Source organism: Salmo salar, chromosome 03 (assembly GCF_965601325.2).
Source record: "Salmo salar chromosome 03, fSalSal1, whole genome shotgun sequence".
Lineage (NCBI taxonomy): Eukaryota > Metazoa > Chordata > Actinopteri > Salmoniformes > Salmonidae > Salmo > Salmo salar.
Window position 1 is genome coordinate 76,273,602 of NC_138293.1, and position 20,564 is coordinate 76,294,165.

Below are 20,564 nucleotides of genomic sequence, written 5' to 3' on the forward strand. Positions count from 1 at the left end.
TTCAGCCAGGGCTTTGAATTACGTCATTCAACTTTTTCCCGGGCTCTGAGCGCCCATGGAAGCCGTAGGAAGTGTCACGTAACAGCAGAGATCCTTTGTAATGGATAGAGATGACAAAGAAGGCCAAGAAATGGTCAGACAGGGTACTTCCTGTACAGAATCTTCTCAGGTTTTGGCCTGCCAAATGAGTTCTGTTATACTCACAGACACCATTCAAACAGTTTTAGAAACTTTGGAGTGTTTTCTATCCAAAGCTAATAATTATATGCATATTCTAGTTTCTGGGCAGGAGTAATAATCAGATTAAATCGGGTACGTTTTTTATCCAGCCGTGAAAATACTGCCCCCTAGCCATAACAGGTTAATCAGCCGTACCAGTGATCGTCTCCACCTCGTGTTGAGATTCAAAGTTCAAACCACTTTAAACCCACAGCAGCAGCTTCACGCTTTTCTGGTCCCATGTGTTTTTTTTCTTAACCCGTAATTTATACATTTTGCTGGAAACGGGCGGTTCCGCAAGGCTGGCACACTCCCTGACCTCACTCCTGGCCGGTGACTACTCACTGTGCAAAGTTCATGGAAAACAATTCTCTTATAGCTTCTCAAATCACATCCCTATCTTAAAACCTCTTACATCTAGACGTTCCGCTAGCGGAACACCTGCTCCAATATCCAATGATAGGCGTGGCGCGAATTACAAATTCCTCAAAAATACAAAAACTTCAATTTTTCAAACATATGACTATTTCACAGCATTTTAAAGACAAGACTCTCCTTTATCTAACCACACTGTCCGATTTCAAAAAGGCTTTACAGCGAAAGCAAAACATTAGATTATGTCAGCAGAGTACCAAGCCAGAAATAATCAGACACCCATTTTTCAAGCTAGCATATAATGTCAGAAAAACCCAGAAGACAGCTAAATGCAGCACTAACCTTTGATGATCTTCATCAGATGACACACCTAGGACATTATGTTATACAATACATGCATGTTTTGTTCAATCAAGTTCATATTTATATCAAAAAACAGCTTTTTACATTAGCATGTCACGTTCAGAACTAGCATACCCCCGCAAACTTCCGGGGAATTTGCTAACAATTTACTAAATTACTCACGATAAACGTTCACAAAAAGCATAACAATTATTTTAAGAATTATAGATTCAGAACTCCTCTATGCACTCGATATGTCTGATTTTAAAATAGCTTTTTGGTGAAAGCACATTTTGCAATATTCTAAGTACATAGCCCAGCCATCACGGGCTAGCTATTTAGACACCCGGCAAGTTTAGCACTCACCAATATCAGATTTACTATTATAAAAGTTTGATTACCTTTTGTTGTCTTCGTCAGAATGCACTCCCAGGACTGCTACTTCAATAACAAATGTTGGTTTGGTCCAAAATAATCCATCGTTATATCCGAATAGCGGCGTTTTGTTCGTGCGTCCCAGACACTATCCGAAATGGTAAATCAGGGTCGCGCGCATGGCGCAATTCGTGACAAAAAAAATCTAAATATTCCATTACCGTACTTCGAAGCATGTCAACCGCTGTTTAAAATCCATTTTTCTCATAAAAAAACGATAATATTCCGACCGGGAATGTCCATTTAGCTAAACAGAGGAAAGAAACCAAAGCTTTCGGTCGACGCGGGCACGAGCCTGAGTCTCACAGTACTGTAACCAGCCACTACCCAAACGCGCTGCTTTGTTTCAGCCAGAGCCTGCAAAGCCACGATTCAGCGTTTTGCTGCCTTCTGAGAGCCTATGGCAGCCGTAGGAAGTGTCACGGGACAGCTAAGATCCTCACTCTTCAATAAACAGAGACAAGAAGAACGACACCTTGTCAGACAGGCCACTTCCTGCATGAAATCTTCTCAGGTTTTTGCCTGCCATATGAGTTCTGTTATACTCACAGACACCATTCAAACAGTTTTAGAAACTTTAGGGTGTTTTCTATCCAAAGCCAATAATTATATGCATATTCTAGTTACTGGGCAGGAGTAGTAACCAGATTAAATCGGGTACGTTTTTTATCCAGCCGTGAAAATACTGCCCCCTAGCCATAACAGGTTAACATAAACACTTTCATAATGTATCATATTACATGCACAACGCATAGTATGGAAACTTCATATATGTAGTGGGTATACTTTCCAAGTTACAGTATTTCCTTTATAACATTTTAATGACACCGCAAAATAACAAACAAAATGACATTAGTGTTCTATAGATCGCATCTGACCATTCCCCACGTTCTACGTTAGAAATATTGTTCCAGTATTCGCTTTTGAACGTGTTAGAGTTTCAGCAGGAAAAAGTCTGTTGAGACAAAGCACATTCCTTTGGTGAATCTTGAGAGCGCAGGCCTGAATCTTCTCCCTTGATTTATAACAGGGCATGAGTTGTTAATCCTCACTAATTTTTTCCTTCCCCCTCTATGGGTGAGAGGGGGTCTGATTGAAGTTATTCATTGCAAACCTGATCTGACCTATTTTGGATTCTCGTGGACAGTCATCACACAGAAGTGTAGCTGCGTAAAAGCCTGTCGTCAACCATGTTGCATGTTTCCCAGTTGAAACAGTTTGCGCATATATTCTGACAAAATTGTGTGGTGTTTTTGTTCGTTTTGGTGTTCGGCAGTTTTTTTTCCTGTGAGGCAAGTCGAAGTTCGATAGCCAAAGTCTACGCCCTTTTATCTGTAAATGGTGGGAACTATGGACGGGACTCTTCAATTAAGTGTTTGTTGTCATTCAACGAGAGAGGACTACACTGCGTGCACAATTATTAGGCAAGTGAGTATTCTGATCTTATCATTATTTCTATTCACATTTTCGAACTCCAAACCATATAAACATGAATGCTTATTGGATTTAATCATTTTCAGGTGATATGTATTTGTGTAATGAGGGAGGGTGTGGCGAAAGTGAATAACACCTTATATCAAGATTTACATAATTATTAGGCAGCCTCATTACCTCAGGTAAAATGGGCCAAAAAAGAGATTTAACTGACACTGAAAAGCCAAAAATGTAAAATGCCTTTCAGACGGATGCGACACTCTTTAAATAGTAAAACTATTGAGGCGTGACCACTGGACAATCAAACGTTTTGTTGCGAATAGTCAACTGGGGCGCAAAAAACGCATGGGAAGAAAAGGCGCAAATTAACTGAAAAAGACTTGAGAAGAATTAAACGTCAAACTACCAGGAACCCATTATCCTCCAGTGCCACCGTATTCCAGAACTGCAACCTACCTGGAGTGTTCAAAAGTACAAGGTGTCAAGTGCTCAGAGACATGGCCAAGGTCAAGAAGACTGAAACAAGACCACCACTGAATAAGATTCACAAGTTGAAGCGTCAGGATTGAAAAATCTGTCTTCGGGTATTTCTTTGCCCAAAGGTTTTATGGACAGATTCAATGAAAGTGACTCTTGATGGACCAAATGGACAGGCCCATGGCTGGATCAGTAATGGACACAGGGCACCACTTTGAGTCAGGTGCCAGCAAGGTGAAGGAGGGGTACTGGTATGGGCTGCTATCATTGAGGATGAGGTAGTTGGACCTTTTCGGGTTGACGATGGACTGAAACTCAACTCCCAAACCTACTGCCAGTTTCTGGAAGATTCTTTCGTCAAACAGTGATACAGGAAGAAGTCCTCAGCATTCTAGAAGGCTATGATCTTTATGCAGGACAATGCTCCATCACATGCATCCAAGTACTCCACTGCTTGGCTAGCTAGCAAGGGCCTCAAAGATGCCTGAATAATGACCTGGCACCCTTCCTCACCTGACTTAAATCCTATTGAGAACTTGTGGGCCCTTCTCAAACGTGAGATTTACAGTGATGGAAGACAATACACCTTTTTGAACAGCATTTGGGAGGCTGTGGTTGCTGCTTCAGTGAAAATTGATCGTGAACAGATCAAGAAACTGACAGACTCCATGGATGGAAGGCTCATGGCAGTTATTGAAAATAAGGGTGGCTATATTGGTCACTGAATATTTTTGAAAGGCCAAAAATGTTATTGAATTGTCATTTTGTGTTACTTATCTGTTACACTTACTCTAAAAATTGAGAATCAATCAAGTGAGTTAAGAGAAATTATTTTTGTAATTTAGTTGCCTAATAATTCTGCACACTAATAGCTGCCTAATAATTGTGCACACATATTTCCCTGAGAAAGACAAAACTCACTTTTCCTTTGTTAAACATTTAGGTTTGAGGTTCAATAACATTTTAGATTGACTGAGAGCATTGTGTTTGTTCAACAGTAAATTTAATCCCGAGGAATACAATTTGCCTAACAATTGTGCACGCAGTGTAGTTTTCATGCACATTTTTTCACTTGAGAAATACTGCACCAAACATCTTAGTTCAATGTAAAATTGCGTGACTAAGACCTTGGCAAAAATTGATTTATCTTTGATTAATTCGGACTATTATGAGGAAGTGTATACTGGCTATTTGTTGCTATTGCGTCTCAAGGAGGGACAAACTGTAATATTGCTGCTTTCAAAATTGTCAAGCGAAGGTCTTAAGGGAGTATGCGAGGCACTTCTCCAAGCCGAGTTCTGCTAGGAGCAAACCAAACCGATGTATTCAGCCTCCTTAATGCCACACTTCTATCTATGATAGGTATAACACCAAAACTAGACCAGCGGCATTGCGTGCGTGTTGCAAAATACATTTACACATACAGTACCAGTCAAAAGTTTAAAACTATGAAATAACACATATGGAATCATGTAGTAATCCAAAAATGTTTAAACAAATCAAAATATATTTTATATTTGAGATTCTTCAAAGTAGCCACACTTTGCCTTGGTGACACTTTGCTTCTGGGTGGCAGGTTGCCTAGTGGTTAGAGTGTTGGGCCAGTAACTGAAAGGTTGCTGGATCGAATCCCCGAGCTGACAAGGTAAAAATGTGTCGTTCTGCCTCTGAACAAGGCAGTTAATCCACTGTTCATCGGTACCCCGTCATTGTAAATAAGAATTTGTTCTTAACTGACTTGCCTAGTTAAATAAAGGTTCAATGACAGCTTTGCACAATATTGCCATTATCTCAACCAGCTTCATGAGGTAGTCACCTGGAATGCATTTCAATTAACAGGTGTGCCTTGTGTTTGAGCCAATGTGTTGTGACAAGGTAGGGGTGATATGCAGAAGTCCATACTATGGCAAGAACAACTCAAAAAAGCTAAGAGAAATGACAGTCCATCATTACTTCAAGACATGAAGGTCAGTCAATATGGAACATTTCAAGAACTTTGAAAGTTTCTTCAAGTGCAGTCGCAAAACCATCAAGTGCTATGATGAAACTGGCTCTCATGAGGACCGCCACAGGAAAGGAAGACCCAGAGTTACCTCTGCTGCAGAGCATAAGTTCATTAGAGTTAACTGCACCTCAGATTGCAGCCCAAATAAATGCTTCACAGAGTTCAAGTAACAGACACATCTCAACATCAACTGTTCAGAGGAGAATCAGGCCTTCATGGTCGACTTGCTGCAAAGAAACTACTACTAAAGAACACCAATTAGAAGAAGAGGCTTGCTTGGACCAAGAAACATGAGCAATGGACATTAGACCAGTGGAAATCTGTCCTTTGGTCTGATGAGTCCAAATTTTTGATTTTTGGCTCCAATCGCTGTGTCTTTGTGAGATGCGGAGTAGGTGAACGGATGATCTCAGCATGTGTGGTTCCCACCGTGAAGCATGGAGGAGGTGGTGTGATTGTGCATTGCTGGTGACACTGTCAGTGATATATTTAGAATTCAAGGCACCACAGCATTCTGCAGCGATACGCCATCCCATCTGGTTTGCGCTTAGAGGGACTATCATTTGTTTTTCAACAGGACAATGACCCAACACACCTCCAGACTGTGTAAGGGCTATTTGTCCAAAAAGGAGAGAGATGGAGTGCAGCATCAGATAGACCTGGCCTCCACAATCACCCAACCTCAACCCAATTGAGATGATTTGGGATGAGTTGGACCACAGAGTGAAGGAAAAGCAACCAACAAGTACTCAGCATACGTGGGAACTCCTTCAAGACTGTTGGAAAAGCATTCCTCACAGAGCTGGTTGAGAGAATGCCAAGAGTGTAAAAAGCTGTCATCAAGGCAAAGGGTGGCTACCTTGAAGAATCTCAAATATTAAATACATTTGGATTTATTAAACACTTTTTTGGTTACTACATGATTCCATATGTGTTATTTCATAGTTTTGATGTCTTCACTAATTTTCTGCAATGTAGAAAATAGTAAAAATGAGTACGTGTTTCCAAACTTTTGTCTGGTCTGTATATATATTTAAAAAAAACATTGGAATTGGAAATTATGCAGACAATTCCAATGATAGAAGCCACAAACCATCTACAATATTAAAGGCTATCCACCTTCTTCCCCTCTCGTGTCATCTGGAGATGTTTTTCTTCAATAAGAGAGCCTCCCTTCAAGTGGACCTTTATTTCTTTCATGTTAACAATTTCTGGAACTCCTGTAATAACTCCCTTCACCCACTGCCGTCCAGTTTGATCCGGCATGCTACTGTCAACCACATGTTTACATACCTTTTGAGTTTGAGCTCCTTCTCATGCTGTTCAGCACTGATACACACCACCGCCAAACTTCCGTCACGAAGGACCTTAGCAGACACAACCTCTCCTACTTTACTCTCCAAATCCCTCGTCAACATGATCGGACTCAGCGCCGTGACTCCACCCTCATCCCTCGCACCTCTCTGATTTAGAGGGGTTGGAATAAATGCAGAAGACACATTTCAGTTGAAGGCATTCAGTTGTACAACTGACTAGGTAATACCTAGTAGGTATCTCCCTTTCCCTTTCCATCCTTAAATTTCACTAACACCTTGAACTCCACTTCTCTCAGTACAACACTGCAAACAGAATCTCCCTCATCACTACTCTCCTCTGACAAAACCTGCAAAGGCTCCTCAGGCTTCCTCTTCTTCTTTACTCTCACTATTCTTCCTCCACCTTTTTCCACTCCACTCCATCCCATCCTCCTCAACTCATTATCCCCCTACCTTCCCATTCATCTCTGCGCCAGTCGCAGCCCAGTGTTGCTCAACCACCTCCACCACAATAGAGAGCAATGGTGTCTTTTTGTATTCAGCCTCCTTAATGCCACACTTCTATCACTAACGGGGTCATTCGTACAATCCGGTGCATTTTGGACCTCATCATTTTTGGGAAGAAATGTATATATTTTTCATTTGAGAAAAAAGACATGTTTGACTATCAGAAAAACATTGGTCAAGCTCAAGCACTGAAATCCCTGTTCGGTGTATAATCCCATACAGTCATTTCATAATCCTAACAGGGTGGAATTTAACAGGGTAGAAATGTGGAGCCTATTAGCCATAGCTCTGTTGGTGATTGAGATTAAAAAAGCATAATGATAAACACTTAAAGTTTTTAACTTCTATGTAAAATGTGTTTTAACATTGTAAAATAAAAATAAATGGCTCTATAATTTAGACTAACAGGGTGTAAAATATATGAGTGAGGCAGATTAGCATCATGAAACACGGAAAAATAGATAAAACAGAGTGTTTATATTTATTTAGCTTTGCACCATTGTTTTACCACAAAGACAATGATGACACTTCCTGAACATGTCACTGTGGTAAGGGGCTGTTTTCTTAAAGGAAAATTACTATAAACTAACAGGGTGGAAAATGATATCAGGGACACACAGAAAATGTTAAATACAATAACAACAATAACAATAAATACAATAATCATGAAAAAAACAAAAACATTGATGAGATATTTTAACTAGGACTATAAAATAATGAAAAAAAGGTTTTAAGTAATTATTTTATGGCTTATATTTCTCTTAAAAGTTGACGAATAAGACCTGGGGAGGTGGCAAAAATGCCACCTATTTTTTTGGGCAAAGCCTATGGAGAAAGAGCTGTTGTAGGGTTTTAGATAAACGCTGAAAATAAGGTCTGTGGTAAACATAACTTTAGGAAATCTTATATGTTTTGTTCTATGAGATAATCTTCATCAGCGGACATCTCGTTTTAAGAATATGTCATAAATAATATCACATAAAGACTTCAAAATTCAAAGTTCATGTTAGCAGACTGATATTATCTCACAGAAAACATATAAGCTCTCCTAAGCCTGTGTTAACCTCAGACCTTATTTTCTGCGTTTATCCCAAAACCCTTTTCTTTCCCCCTTCATTTTACCGATAGGAATGGCTGAAGGAACCACAAGTAATCAATTTCTGGATTTTAGGACTACAAGTTGGTGGGCTCTATAAAGAGGTAAGAAAGAAATCGATTTTGAGACCACGTAATATTTTCATACTTTTAGTATATGCTTTTCATATTAATGCAACATTCCTCTAAAAAACAAGCATATCACTGAGCGTACCACAAGCTTTCTATTTTCAAAGCTTTTTAGATTTAATTCAGTTTGTGGCATGCTAATTTAGCAACTCGCGGAAACACCATTTTAGATGACCACCACCACCACATGTAAAATCCGCTGTGAGAAAACGGCACCGCCCCGTCAACAGAGCTCAGTGCTTATTATCGGATGTATTACATTATGAAATCTGACTTTTTGGATAATGTTAATGATATGTTAGAGAAAGACCCCATTGAACAATTCAGAACATGAAGAATCATATTTGTTTTGGTAAAATATATTTTATAGCATAAGGAAGTGAAATTTCACATCGCGTTCAGCCAATCAGGTAGCAGTAGTCTTTTGTTTACCCCTGGCTGAACACTGGGTGCAACATCAGGAAATAGCATTCCTAGAATGGTGGAAATGGTGTTTTATAAAGCAGGTGCGCACATTTTCCAAGTTGTTTGTTGCCTTCTCGCCATTAAATCTAGGTAAGGGAGAATGATTTATGTTGGAACCGGTTGCCGGGGGACACGTGTGTATTACCAGCTTTGCACATCAAGCCCAGACGATAGTGAAAATAAAGCCCACTAGCGGCTAACCTGCTAGTTTCAGGTGTGTTTCCACCTGCCCCGAAATTAATATAATTTATTCACAGTTGATTTTGGTATTTTGTCCTGATCGTGTCTGGTGGGGATTGACAAAATCAACATGCGCACGTGCACAGTCAGTGTACTGATCATATAAAGCAGGGAGCAGTATTCTGATTTGACAGCTCCAACACAATTACAACTCTGACATCACCTAAATAAAAACAATGAAACTGCTATAGAGTTGTCGGTTACCGTGCATTAAGGCAGAACTGATTGAATATAGCCCTTGCTGACAGTCTGAGTGCAAAACCAAAAATCAACATACAAACAATGTATGTTCTTGTGATCGTGTCAGGTTGAATGTGTTTGTACCTGGTCATGTCATTATGGGGGTAGAGACATTTGAATGGCACTTTTACAAATGTCTGTACATATTACATTAATAACAGACGCCCATAGAACCCACAGGAAAAAGATTTCTAGAACAACATAGGAACATTAAGTGTAACATAGAAGAGCAACAATGATCCACTTACAAAATGGCAGCAGTTCAAATGATCAAAGTTTATAAAAGGACGATGGACGAATGAGCACCGAGTCAGACATTCTTTTGCTCTGAGTGACAGTGATTGTGTGTGTGTACACGTGTGTCTAGATTTCATTATTCTCCATCAGACTTGGATCAGCTAGTTGGAGAGTTAGATCTGAAAGAGAATACACAACAGAAACTGGAATTAATACATAAAACCAAGTAATAAAATTGACTGGGGATCAATAAAGTTAATTTAAATGTTATATCCCATGACTGGAAAGGTCTCTCGGAGGTAGGAGGCACCATTTCGTAGAAATAGAAGATATGTGTAACCTATATCATATGTATTACATATCTGTATGCAAACTTACCTCGGAGAGCAGGTGGAGGACGTGTGGGCTTTATCAAGTTACTCTGAGAGAGAGCCTGCACCATCCAGGAGAGGGCACTAGAACAGTACTCCACCTGGGAGCGAGACAGGGAGAGAGAGAGACAGGGAGAGAGAGAGAGACAGGGAGAGAGAGAGAGACAGGGAGAGAGAGAGAGAGACAGGGAGAGAGAGAGAGACAGGGAGAGAGAGAGAGACAGGGAGAGAGAGAGAGACAGGGAGAGCGAGACAGACAGGGAGAGAGAGACAGACAGGGAGAGAGAGACAGAAAGAGAGACAGAGAGAGACAGAGAGAGACAGAGAGAGGGAGGGTGAGAGGGGTGACCATGATGGATGGACTCTATACAGTGCTGAGCAGGCAGATTCAACAGCTGCAGTCCAAACGTTGAGGGTGAAACCAGGGGAGGCGCATTGAGCCCCTGTCATGTACACACACACACACACACTAAGCCCCCCCCCCATTAAGAACCACTGAAACTTCAGACACGTGTCTCGTTGCCACTGCGCAGATAAAGCAGGGTGTGTGTGTGTGTGAGAGAGAGAGCTGCGGGCAGCAGCCCAGGCTGACACTGACCTCTGTCTCCAGCATTCTGAGCCTGTGGCCATGGTCCCGGATCTCTGCCATCTGCTTTAGGACACTGTCCACCCTTCAGACACAACCGCAACACAGATTAGCGGTCAATTCACTTATCAGTCAATTTAGGAAGTGTAGTTCGATTCATACATTTAAAATGTCATTGACCCGATACCTAACACAGGAAGACAAACAATCGACACCATTCTATTCATAGGCCAGATCAAGCCGAGCTGTTAACTGAAGCTTTTAAATGAATCTGGCATTTAGTCGATGACATAAATAACTGGACAAGGGTGAGAGATGGAGCGATGTCTCACTTGACAGAGGTGCGTTTGAGTCTCTCGGAGTCTTTCTCTCGCTCTCGTTTGTTCTGGGCAGACAGTATATTCTCCTTCTGGATGGCCTCCCATGTGTTCAGTCTACTGGCCTGCCTGCCACGGATATCCAGAACTGAAGGAGGGATAGAGGAGGGGGAAAGATGAAAGAACAAAGAAAATGGGAAGAAGAGAAAATGAGAAAAATACTCTTGAAGGACAATGGAAGTAGACTTCTAAAATGCTGGAAGTTCAATACTTGAAATGAATTATCTGATCATTTGGTCTCCCTTCCTCTGTCTCCCTCCCCCAGTCTCTCACCAAAGTGTTTGATCTTGACAGAGGGGATCCTGCGGATGTGTCTCTTGATGAAGAGGTGGAGGTGGGAGAGGATGATGAAGGGTGGAGCCAGACAGGGTCTAGAGTGGTACTCTGCGATCAAGTTGTAGCGCTGGAACTTCCAGTGGGTGTCGCTGTGCTCCTGCACTTTGGAGAATGTGTAACTGCAGGAAGGAAGGAGAGCGAGAAGTCGTTAACAGGCAGAATATCAGGGAATAGGTGACTCCCACTCATATAACAAATGATTGATTTTATTATACTTTTTGGTTAATGACGTTTTGGGCCCCAATGACACACATGAAAGAAGAGCCAGAAAAAGATATGGCATTTTGACAACACTCAAACATGCAGGGCTAGTATCAAATAAGACACTTCAAAATTCTATCATGTTGATTCATTTAAATACAACAACAGTAAGGAACTAGATAAGATGAATTCAGCCCACGGATTAAAGAGGCCTACTGAATGAGTGATGATCTCTCAAGGGGAACACAAATAGAGTGAAAACAGGCATATTGGGGGGGGGGCTAGATGGGAAAGAGGGACAGAGAGTGAAAGAGGGACAGAGTGGGAAAGAGGGACAGAGTGGGAAAGAGGGACAGACCGAGAGGGTCCGTTACCTGAACATGGCAATGAGCAGGTTGACCAGCAGGATGTTGGTGACCAGCAGGAAGATGACCAATAAGATGACCACCAGCCAGTTAGCATAGGTACTCGTGCAGGGCTCTGCCCCTGCCTGGATCAGGGTGACGTTATTGGTGCACTCTATCCCCTCCTCCAGTTTATCAGCTGCGGACAGACAGAGGGAGAGGAGGGAGGGAGACGGTGAGAGTTCAAAAGAGATGGGAAGAAGCAGGGGGAGGGGTGTGCAGAATAAATATTTAAAATGGTACGACAAAGTGGGTAGATTGGGCAGGGGTTGGAGTAGGGAATTGAGATGGGAGGAATAGAGGTAGAGGAACCGAGAAAGAGAGAGGCAGGTATACACACACACACACTGAGTATACAAAACATTAGGAACACCTGCTCTTTCCATGACATAGACTGACTTGTGAATCCAGGTGAAAGCTATGATCCCTTATTGATGTCACCTGCTAAATCCACTTCAATCAGTGTAGATGAAGGGCAGGAGACCGGTTAAAGAATGATTTTCCAGCCTTGAGACATGGATTGTGTGTGTGTGCCATTCAGAGGGTGAATGGGCAAGACAAAAGATTTAAGTGCCATTGAACGGGGTATGGTAGTAGGTGCCAGGTGCACCGGTTTGTGTCAAGAACTGCAACGCTGCTGTGTTTTTCACACTCAACAGTTTCCCGTGTGTCAAGAATGGTCCACCACCCAAAGGACATCCAGCCAATTTGGCACAACTGTGGGAAGCATTGGAGTCAACATGGGCCAGCATCCTTGTGGAACACTTTCGACACCTTGTAAAGTCCATGCCCCGACGAATTCAGGCTGTTCTGAGGGCAAAAGGTGACGCAGCTCAGGTGTCCTTAATGTTTAGTACACTCAGTGTGCATACAGGTATACACAGGTAACTGCCAAAAGGAAACACCAGCATAAAGTGTCTTAATAGGGCGTTGGGCCACCACGAGCCAGAACAGCTTCAATGCACCTAGGCACAGATTCTACAAGTGTCTAGAACTCTATTGGAGGGATGCAACACCTTTTAATCCATGAGAAATTCCATCATTTGGTGTTTTGTGGATACACACACATTAAATATCCTATCCTCCTTTCAGACCCCTCTTTCAAAGTCACAGATCTCTTCTAGCCATGGTAGCCAAAATAATGGCCAACTGGGCATGTTTTAAGTATGATGGGATGTTAATCGTTTAATTAACTTAGGAACCACCTACATTCAATATACAGTCCTTTGTATCCCTCATTTACTCAAGTGTTTCCTTTATTTTGGCAGTTACCTGGACTATGTTACATGCAAACCGCATTCGTACACAAACATTAACACACCATCCATTTCATGAATGGGGATATGTCCAAATATGTGCAGGTATGGCCTGTAGAACACTCGGCGGAAGATCCAACCGGGACGAGGATCGTAGGAGTAGAGCAGCGCCTGATTGGCTACGCCATAGGCCATGAGCCACACTGCCAGGAAGAAGAGGAAGAAGAAGACGTCCTTCATCTGCCAATCAGGAGGGGAACAGAATATCAAGGGGAGAAAATTACATTGCCTGTTTTTTCTAGTGCAGTTTTTAAACTTGTTTTTGGATATTAGTTGTCGCTGCCAAAACCAGCACCTGGATCTAGACCATAGACAGTGCTTTGCAAGTATTCAGACCATTTGGATTTACAAAGTGGGATTAAAATAGATTTATTTGTGATTTCTTGTCAACAATCTACACAAAATACTCTAAATTTTAAAGTGGGAGATTTTTTATATTTTTTAAAAGATTAATAGAAATTATATATATATATATATAATATATATATATATATATATATATATATATATATCACTTTGACAGAGTATTTTGAGCAGATTGTTGACAAATAAAATACAATTAAATCAATGTTAATAAAATGTGAAGAAATACAAGGGGTCTGAATATTTTTGCTAGACAGGTTGGGGACTCTACTTCCCAAAAGCCCGTTTTAGCATGGCAGCGCCAATATGGACTTTCACCATTTTTAAGTAGTCAAATGGGTGGGACTTCCTATGGGTTAAGAAAGGATTACATGATTCCATCCGGGTATTAGGAGGGATCAGACAATGAATTATACTTGTGAGCAAATATTCCATAACTGCAGGTGGCAGTAAATCGCAAACCTTTTTTTATTTCACCTTTATTTAACCAGGTAGGCTAGTTGAGAACAAGTTCTCATTTGCAACTGCGACCTGGCCAGTTGCTATAAACTCAGGGTGGTTTGTTTGCACCCTTTCAGTTTGTTTGCTAACTCATAGAAGTTGTAAAAGGAAATTGACTTCTTCAAAATGGAGATGGCCTCAATGGCGCTGCCTATGCTATCAGACTCAATAATGACACACACACACACACACACTTCGGTATTCAAACCCCTTGACTTTTTACACATTTTGTTACATTACAGCCTTATTCTAAAATTGATTAAATGAAAAGAAATCTACACACAATACCCCATAATGGCAAAGTGAAAACAGGTTCTTAGAAATGTTTGCAAATGTATTAACAATTAAAAACAAAAATATCTTATTTACATAAGTATTCAGACCCTTTGCTATGAGACTCGAAATTGAGTTCAGGTGCATCCTGTTTCCATTGATCATCCTTGAGATGTTTCTACAACTTGATTGGAGCCCACCTGGGGTAAATTCAATTGATTGGACCTGATTTGGAAAGGCACACACCTATTTATATAAGATCCCACAGTTGACAGTGCATGTCAGAGCAAAAACCAAGCCATGAGGTCGAAGGAATTGTCCATAGAGCTCCAAGACAGGATTGTGTCAAGGCACAGATCTGGGGAAGGGTACCAAATCATTTTTGCAGCATTGAAGGTCCCCAAGAACAGTGGCCTCCATCATTCTAAAATGGAAGAAGTTTGGAACCACCAAGACTCTTCCTAGAGCTGGCCGCCCGGCCAAACTGAGCAAATCGGGGGAGAAGGGCGTTGGTCAGGGAGGTGACCAAGAACCCGATGGTCAATCTGACAGAACTCCAGAGTTCCTCTGTGGAGATGGGAGAACCTTCCAGAAGGACAACCATCTCTGCAGAACTCCACTAATCAGGCCTTTACCCAAGGCAAATATAACTGAACTAAATGACTACCGCCCCGTAGCACTCACGTTTGTCATCATGAAGTGTTTGAGAGGCTAGTCAAGGATCATATCACCGCCACTTTACCAGCCACCTTAGACCCACTTCAGTTTGCATACGGCCCCAACGGGTCCACAGATGACGTAATCGTCATCGCACTGCACACTGACCTATCCCATCTGGACAAAAATAATACCTATGTAAGAATGCTGTTCATTGACTACAGCTCAGCCATAGTACCCTCCAAGCTAATCATAGTACCCTCCAAGCTAATCATAGTACCCTCCAAGCTAATCATCAAGCTTGAGGCCCTGGGTCTCAACCCCTCCCTCTGCAACTGGGTCCTAGACGTTGACGGGCCGCCCCCAGGTGGTGATGGAAGGAAACAACATCTCCACTTCACTGACACTCAACACGGGCCCCACTAGGGTGTGTGCTCAGCCCTCTCCTGTATTCCCTCTTCACCCACGACTGTGTGGCCATGCACGCCTCCAACTCAATCATCAAGTTTGCAGACGACACAACACTAGTGGGCTTGATCACCAACAATGACGAGACAAACTACAGGGAGGAGGTGAGGGCACTCGGAGTGTGGTGTCAGGAAAACAACCTCTCACTCAACGTCAACAAAACAAAGGAGATGATCGTGGACTTCAGGAAACAGCAGAGGGGGCACCCCCCTATCCACATCGACGGGACAGCAGTGGAGAAGGTGGAAAACTTTAAAGTTCCTGGGCATACACATTACAGACAAACTGAAATGGTCCACCCACACAGACAGTGTGGTGAAGAAGGCGCAACAGCGCCTCTTCAACCTTAGGAGGCTGAAGAAATTTAGCTTGTCCCCTGACAAACTTTTACAGATGCAATTGAGAGCATCCTGTCGGGCTATATCACAGCTTGGTACTGCAACTGCACCGCCCTCAACCGCAAGGCTCTCCAGATGGTGGTGCGGACTGCACAACACATCACCGGGGGCAAACTACCTGCACTCCATGACACCTACAGCACCCGATGTCACAGGAAGGCCAAAAAGATCGCCAAGGACAACAACCACCCGAGCCACTGCCTGTTCACCCCGCTATCATCCAGAAGGTGAGGTCAGTACAGGTGCATCAAAGCTGGGACCAAGAGATTGAGAAACAGCTTCTATCTCAAGGCCATCAGACTGCTAAACAGCAATCACTATCTCAGAGAGGCTGCTGCCCACATTGAGACCCAATCACCGGCCACTTTAATAAATGGATCACTAGTCACTTTATACAATGCCACTTTAAATAATGTTTACATATCTTTCATTACTCATATCACATGTATATACTGTATTTTATACCATCTAATGCACCTTGCGCCTATGCCGCTCGGCCATCCATATATTAATATATGTACATATTCTCATTCACCCTTTTAGATTTGTGTGTATTAGGTAGTTGTTGGGGAATTGTTAGATTTGTTAGATATTACTGCACTGTTGGAACTAGAAGCACAAGCATTTCACTACACTCGCATTAACATCTGCTAACCATGTGTATGTGACCAATAAAATTTGATTTGATTTTATAGTAGAGTCGCCAGACAGAAGCCACTCCTCAGTAAAAAAGCACATGGCAGCCCGCTTGGAGTTTGCCAAAAGCCAACTAAAGACTCTCAGGCCATGAGAAACAAGATTTTCTGGTCTGATGAAACCCAGATTGAACTATTTGGCCTGAATGCCAAGCGTCACGTCTGGAGGAAACCTGGCACCATCCCTACGTGAAGCATGGTGGTGGCAGAATCATGCTGTGGAGATGTTTTTCAGCGGCAAGGACTGGGAGACTAGTCAGGATCGAGGCAAAGATGAACGGAGCAAAGTACACAGATCCTTGATGAAAACCTGCTCCAGAGCTCTCAGGACCTCAGACTAAGCACACAGCCAAGACAACGCAGGAGTGGCTTAGGGACAAGTCTCTGAATGTGCTTGAGTGGCCCAGCCATAGCCTGGACTTAATCCTGATCAAACATCTCTAGAGAGACCTGAAAATAGCTTTGAAGAAGTGCTCCCCATCCAACGTGACAGAGCTTGAGAGGTTCTGCAGAGAAGAATGGGAGAAACTCCCCAAATAGAGTTGTGCTAAGCTTGTAGCGTCATACCCAAGAAGACTCGAGGGTGTAATTGCTGCCAAAGGTGCTTCAACAAAGTACTGGGGTCTGAACACTTATGTAAATGTAATATTTAAGTTTTTCTATTTTAAAAAAATTGGCAAAAATGTCTAAAAACCTGTTTTTGCTTTGTCATTATGGGGTATTGTGTGTAGATTGATGAGGGAAAAATGTATTCAATCCATTTTAGAATAAGGCTTAAATTAACTAAATGTGGAAAAAGTCAAGTGGTCTGAATACTTTTCGAAGGCACTGTATACACATGCATATATACAATACCAGTCAAAAGTTTGGACACACCTACTCATTCCAGGGTTTTCATCATTTTTACATTGTAGAATAATAGTGAAGACATCAAAACTATGAAATAACACATATGGAATCATGTATTAACCAAAACAGTGTTACACAAATCAAAATATATTTTATGAGATTCTTCTCCACCCCATCTAATTTTTCTCTCTCAAATTGTAGCAAACTTGCTTTAAAATTGCAACATTTTCTCTACGCCCATGGCAAAATGTGTAGAATTGCAGGAAATGAACTCTAAAACTACATTTCGCTAGGGCTCCCAAAAAGCTTTAAGGCTAGGACTTTGACTTTGTATGTGGGTACGCAGAGCCCCTCATTACCATTTTTTTGTGGCCCTCACAACCATGAAAGTTGTCCATCCCTAATCTATACGCACTGCAGTAAAAAGGGTTTTATCCCTCTTTTTAGAAAGCCCTCACCATTTTTTCAACGATGATGATCTTGGGTCCCAGCTGTTTGTGGATGGCGAATATGTGGATGAGACGGAGGGTAAACACCATGTAGTCCACAGCCATCACAGCCCGGCCAAACTCATAGGACCATGGGAACATTCTAGAACACACAACAAACACCTGGTTATAGTCGGTTCTGAATGAAAGTTGAAAATACTTAATTTATAGATGTCTATGTTTGGGACAAATCAAGGCTGGTCCAGATGGGACAAAATCTGAACCAAACATGATTGGTTCAGATTTGGTCTGGATGATGGACGTTGAAATCAAGGCTGGTCTGGACCGCACGAAAAAAAGAAATCGGATAAGGCATCGGCCCATGCTTACTGAGGTGTAGCCTACAGTGTCCCCTGACATTGAATTTTATGAATGACCATCGATGTGCTAAGCCTACCATTTGTAGAACACCAAAATAATACATCCAAAACATGTTGGCTCGTGCTTACCGGGTTGTTGCCTACCATGTCAACAGCAATGGAATTTAATGAATGCCCATCATTTGTAAAACAGGCCATTGCATTGGATTTATTAGTCCTGATTCCTGTGACTAATCAATTTGGCTAATAAACTCTGAATATCAGCTACCCAACTTTATCAGGATTTATCGTGAGCCTATTTGCAATGTGTTTACACAGCGGGAAATGTAGAAGTATTTTCTTTTTCGCTATGATCAGCTTGTCGAAAATACACATTTGAAACCACTAATCATGACAATGGGGTGAAACTCCTGAACAACAGCTGTAATTGTCCATTCCATATTATCAATTTAACTTTGAACTGTCCTGTTTTTAAGATACGTTGTTTGTTAAAAAAAATTCTTTGATTGGGCGCCATTTAGGTTAGGCTATTTTATTGGAGAAACCAGCATGATGTAAAAAAGTGTCCGTCTCATTACATAGTCATAAATGTTCATCTCCAGTCTGTAGGCTACAGAAAAGGCCACATACTCTTTCTACCATATCCTATATCTTCTACATAATTTATGTTAGATAATTTTTGGACGGAATGTTGGTGGAGCGTCGCAGCGATGCGTCTCTCCAACAGGACCCTGAAGAGGCGCGCTGGGAATGGACAAGCACCCATGCCTTTGACAAAGTGGGCACTGTTTATCACAGTGTGTCATCAGCACTCACCTAAAAAGCCCATATGCCACTGGTTGAGAGAAATTGTATTTGTTTTTGGGCAGAATTAAAATCAAAATGTTGTCACATGCTCCAAATACAACAGGTGTAGACATTACAGTGGAATGCTTAACTAACAATGCAGTTAAGAAAATACAAAAAATAAAAAATAAAAATAAGAGATAAGAATAACAAATAATTTAAGAGCAGCAGTAAATAACAATAGTGGGGCTATATACAGGGGGTACCGGTACAGAGTCAATGTCAATGTGCGGGGGCACCGGTGTCGAGCTAATATGTACATGTAGGTAGAATTAATAAATTAAAGGGGGAGGGGGGGGGCAATGCAAATAGTCTGGGTAGCCATTTGATTAGCTGTTCAGGAGCCTTATGGCTTGGCTATTTAGGAGCCTCTTGGACCTAGACTTGGTGCTCCGGTACCGCTTACTGTGCGGTAGCAGAGAGAACAGTCTATGATTAGGGTGTCTGGAGTGGACAATTTTTAGAGCTTTCCTCTGACAGCGCCTGGTATAGAGGTCCTGGATGGCAGGAAGCTTGGCCCCGTGATATACTGGGCCGTACGCACTACCCTCTGTAGTGCCTTGCGGTCGGAGGCCGAGCAGTTGCCATATCAGGCAGTGATGCAACCAGTCAGGATGCTCTCGATGGTGTAGCTGTAAAACCTTTTGAGGATCCATGCCAAATCTTTTCAGTCTCCTGAGGGGTAATAGGTTTTCTCGTGCCCTCTTCACGACTGTCTTGGTGTGCTTGGACCATGTTAGTTTGTTGGTGATGTGGACACCAAGGAACTTGAAGCTCTCAACCTGCTCCACTACAGTCCCATCGATGAGAATGGGGGCGTGCTTGGTCCTCATTTTCCTGTAGTCCACAATTATCTCCTTTGTCTTGATCACGTTGAGAGGTTGTTGTCCTGGCATCACACGGCCAGGTCTCTGACCTCCTCCCTATAGGCTGTCTCATCGTTGTCGGTGATCAGGCCCACCACTGTTGTGTCATCAGCAAACTTAATGATGGTGTTGGAGTCGTGCCTGACCGTGCAGTCATGAGTGAACAGGGAGTACAGGGGGGGGGGGGGCTGAGCTCGCACCCCTGAGGGGCCCCCGTGTTGAGGATCAGCGTGGTGGATGTGTTGTTGCTTACCCTTACCACCTGGGGCGGCCCGTCAGGAAGTCCAGGATCCAGATGCAGAGGGAGGTGTTTAGTCCCAGGGTCCTTAGCTTGTTGATGAGCTTTGAGGGCACTATGGTGTTGAACACTGAGCTGTAGTCAATGAATAGCATTCTCACATAGGTGTTTTTTTGTCCAGGTGTGAAAGGGCAGCGTGGAGTGCAATAGAGATTGCATCATCTGTGGATCAGTTGGTGCGGTACGCAAATTGGAGTGGGTCTAGGGTTTCTGGGATAATGGTGTTGATGTGAGCCATGACCAGCCTTTCAAAGCATTTCATGGCTACAGATGTTAGTGCTACGGGTCGGTAGTCATTTAGGCAGGTTACCTTAGTGTTCTTGGGCAGAGGGACAATGGTGGTCTGCTTGAAACATGTTGGTATTACAGACTCAAACAGTGAGAGGTTGAACATGTCAGTGAAGACACTTGCCAGTTGGTCAGCGCATGCTCAGA

The 20,564-nt window shown here is 42.4% G+C and overlaps 1 protein-coding gene across 1 annotated transcript in view; it reads right to left on the reverse strand.

Moving 5' to 3' along the window:
- Positions 1-7,572: 7,572 nt before the first annotated feature.
- The window catches only part of LOC106600670 (transient receptor potential cation channel subfamily M member 4), a 60,448-nt gene continuing 47,456 nt past the window's right edge, over positions 7,573-20,564 (reverse strand). The window contains exons 20-27 of the mRNA XM_014192188.3: positions 17,770-17,902; positions 13,113-13,287; positions 11,762-11,930; positions 11,124-11,305; positions 10,806-10,938; positions 10,486-10,558; positions 9,895-9,988; positions 7,573-9,695 (exon numbers count right to left, since the gene is read on the reverse strand). Of these exons, the coding sequence (XP_014047663.2) occupies positions 9,643-9,695; positions 9,895-9,988; positions 10,486-10,558; positions 10,806-10,938; positions 11,124-11,305; positions 11,762-11,930; positions 13,113-13,287; positions 17,770-17,902 (1,012 nt within the window). The 3' untranslated portion in view covers positions 7,573-9,642. The remainder of the gene's footprint in view (positions 9,696-9,894; positions 9,989-10,485; positions 10,559-10,805; positions 10,939-11,123; positions 11,306-11,761; positions 11,931-13,112; positions 13,288-17,769; positions 17,903-20,564) is intronic.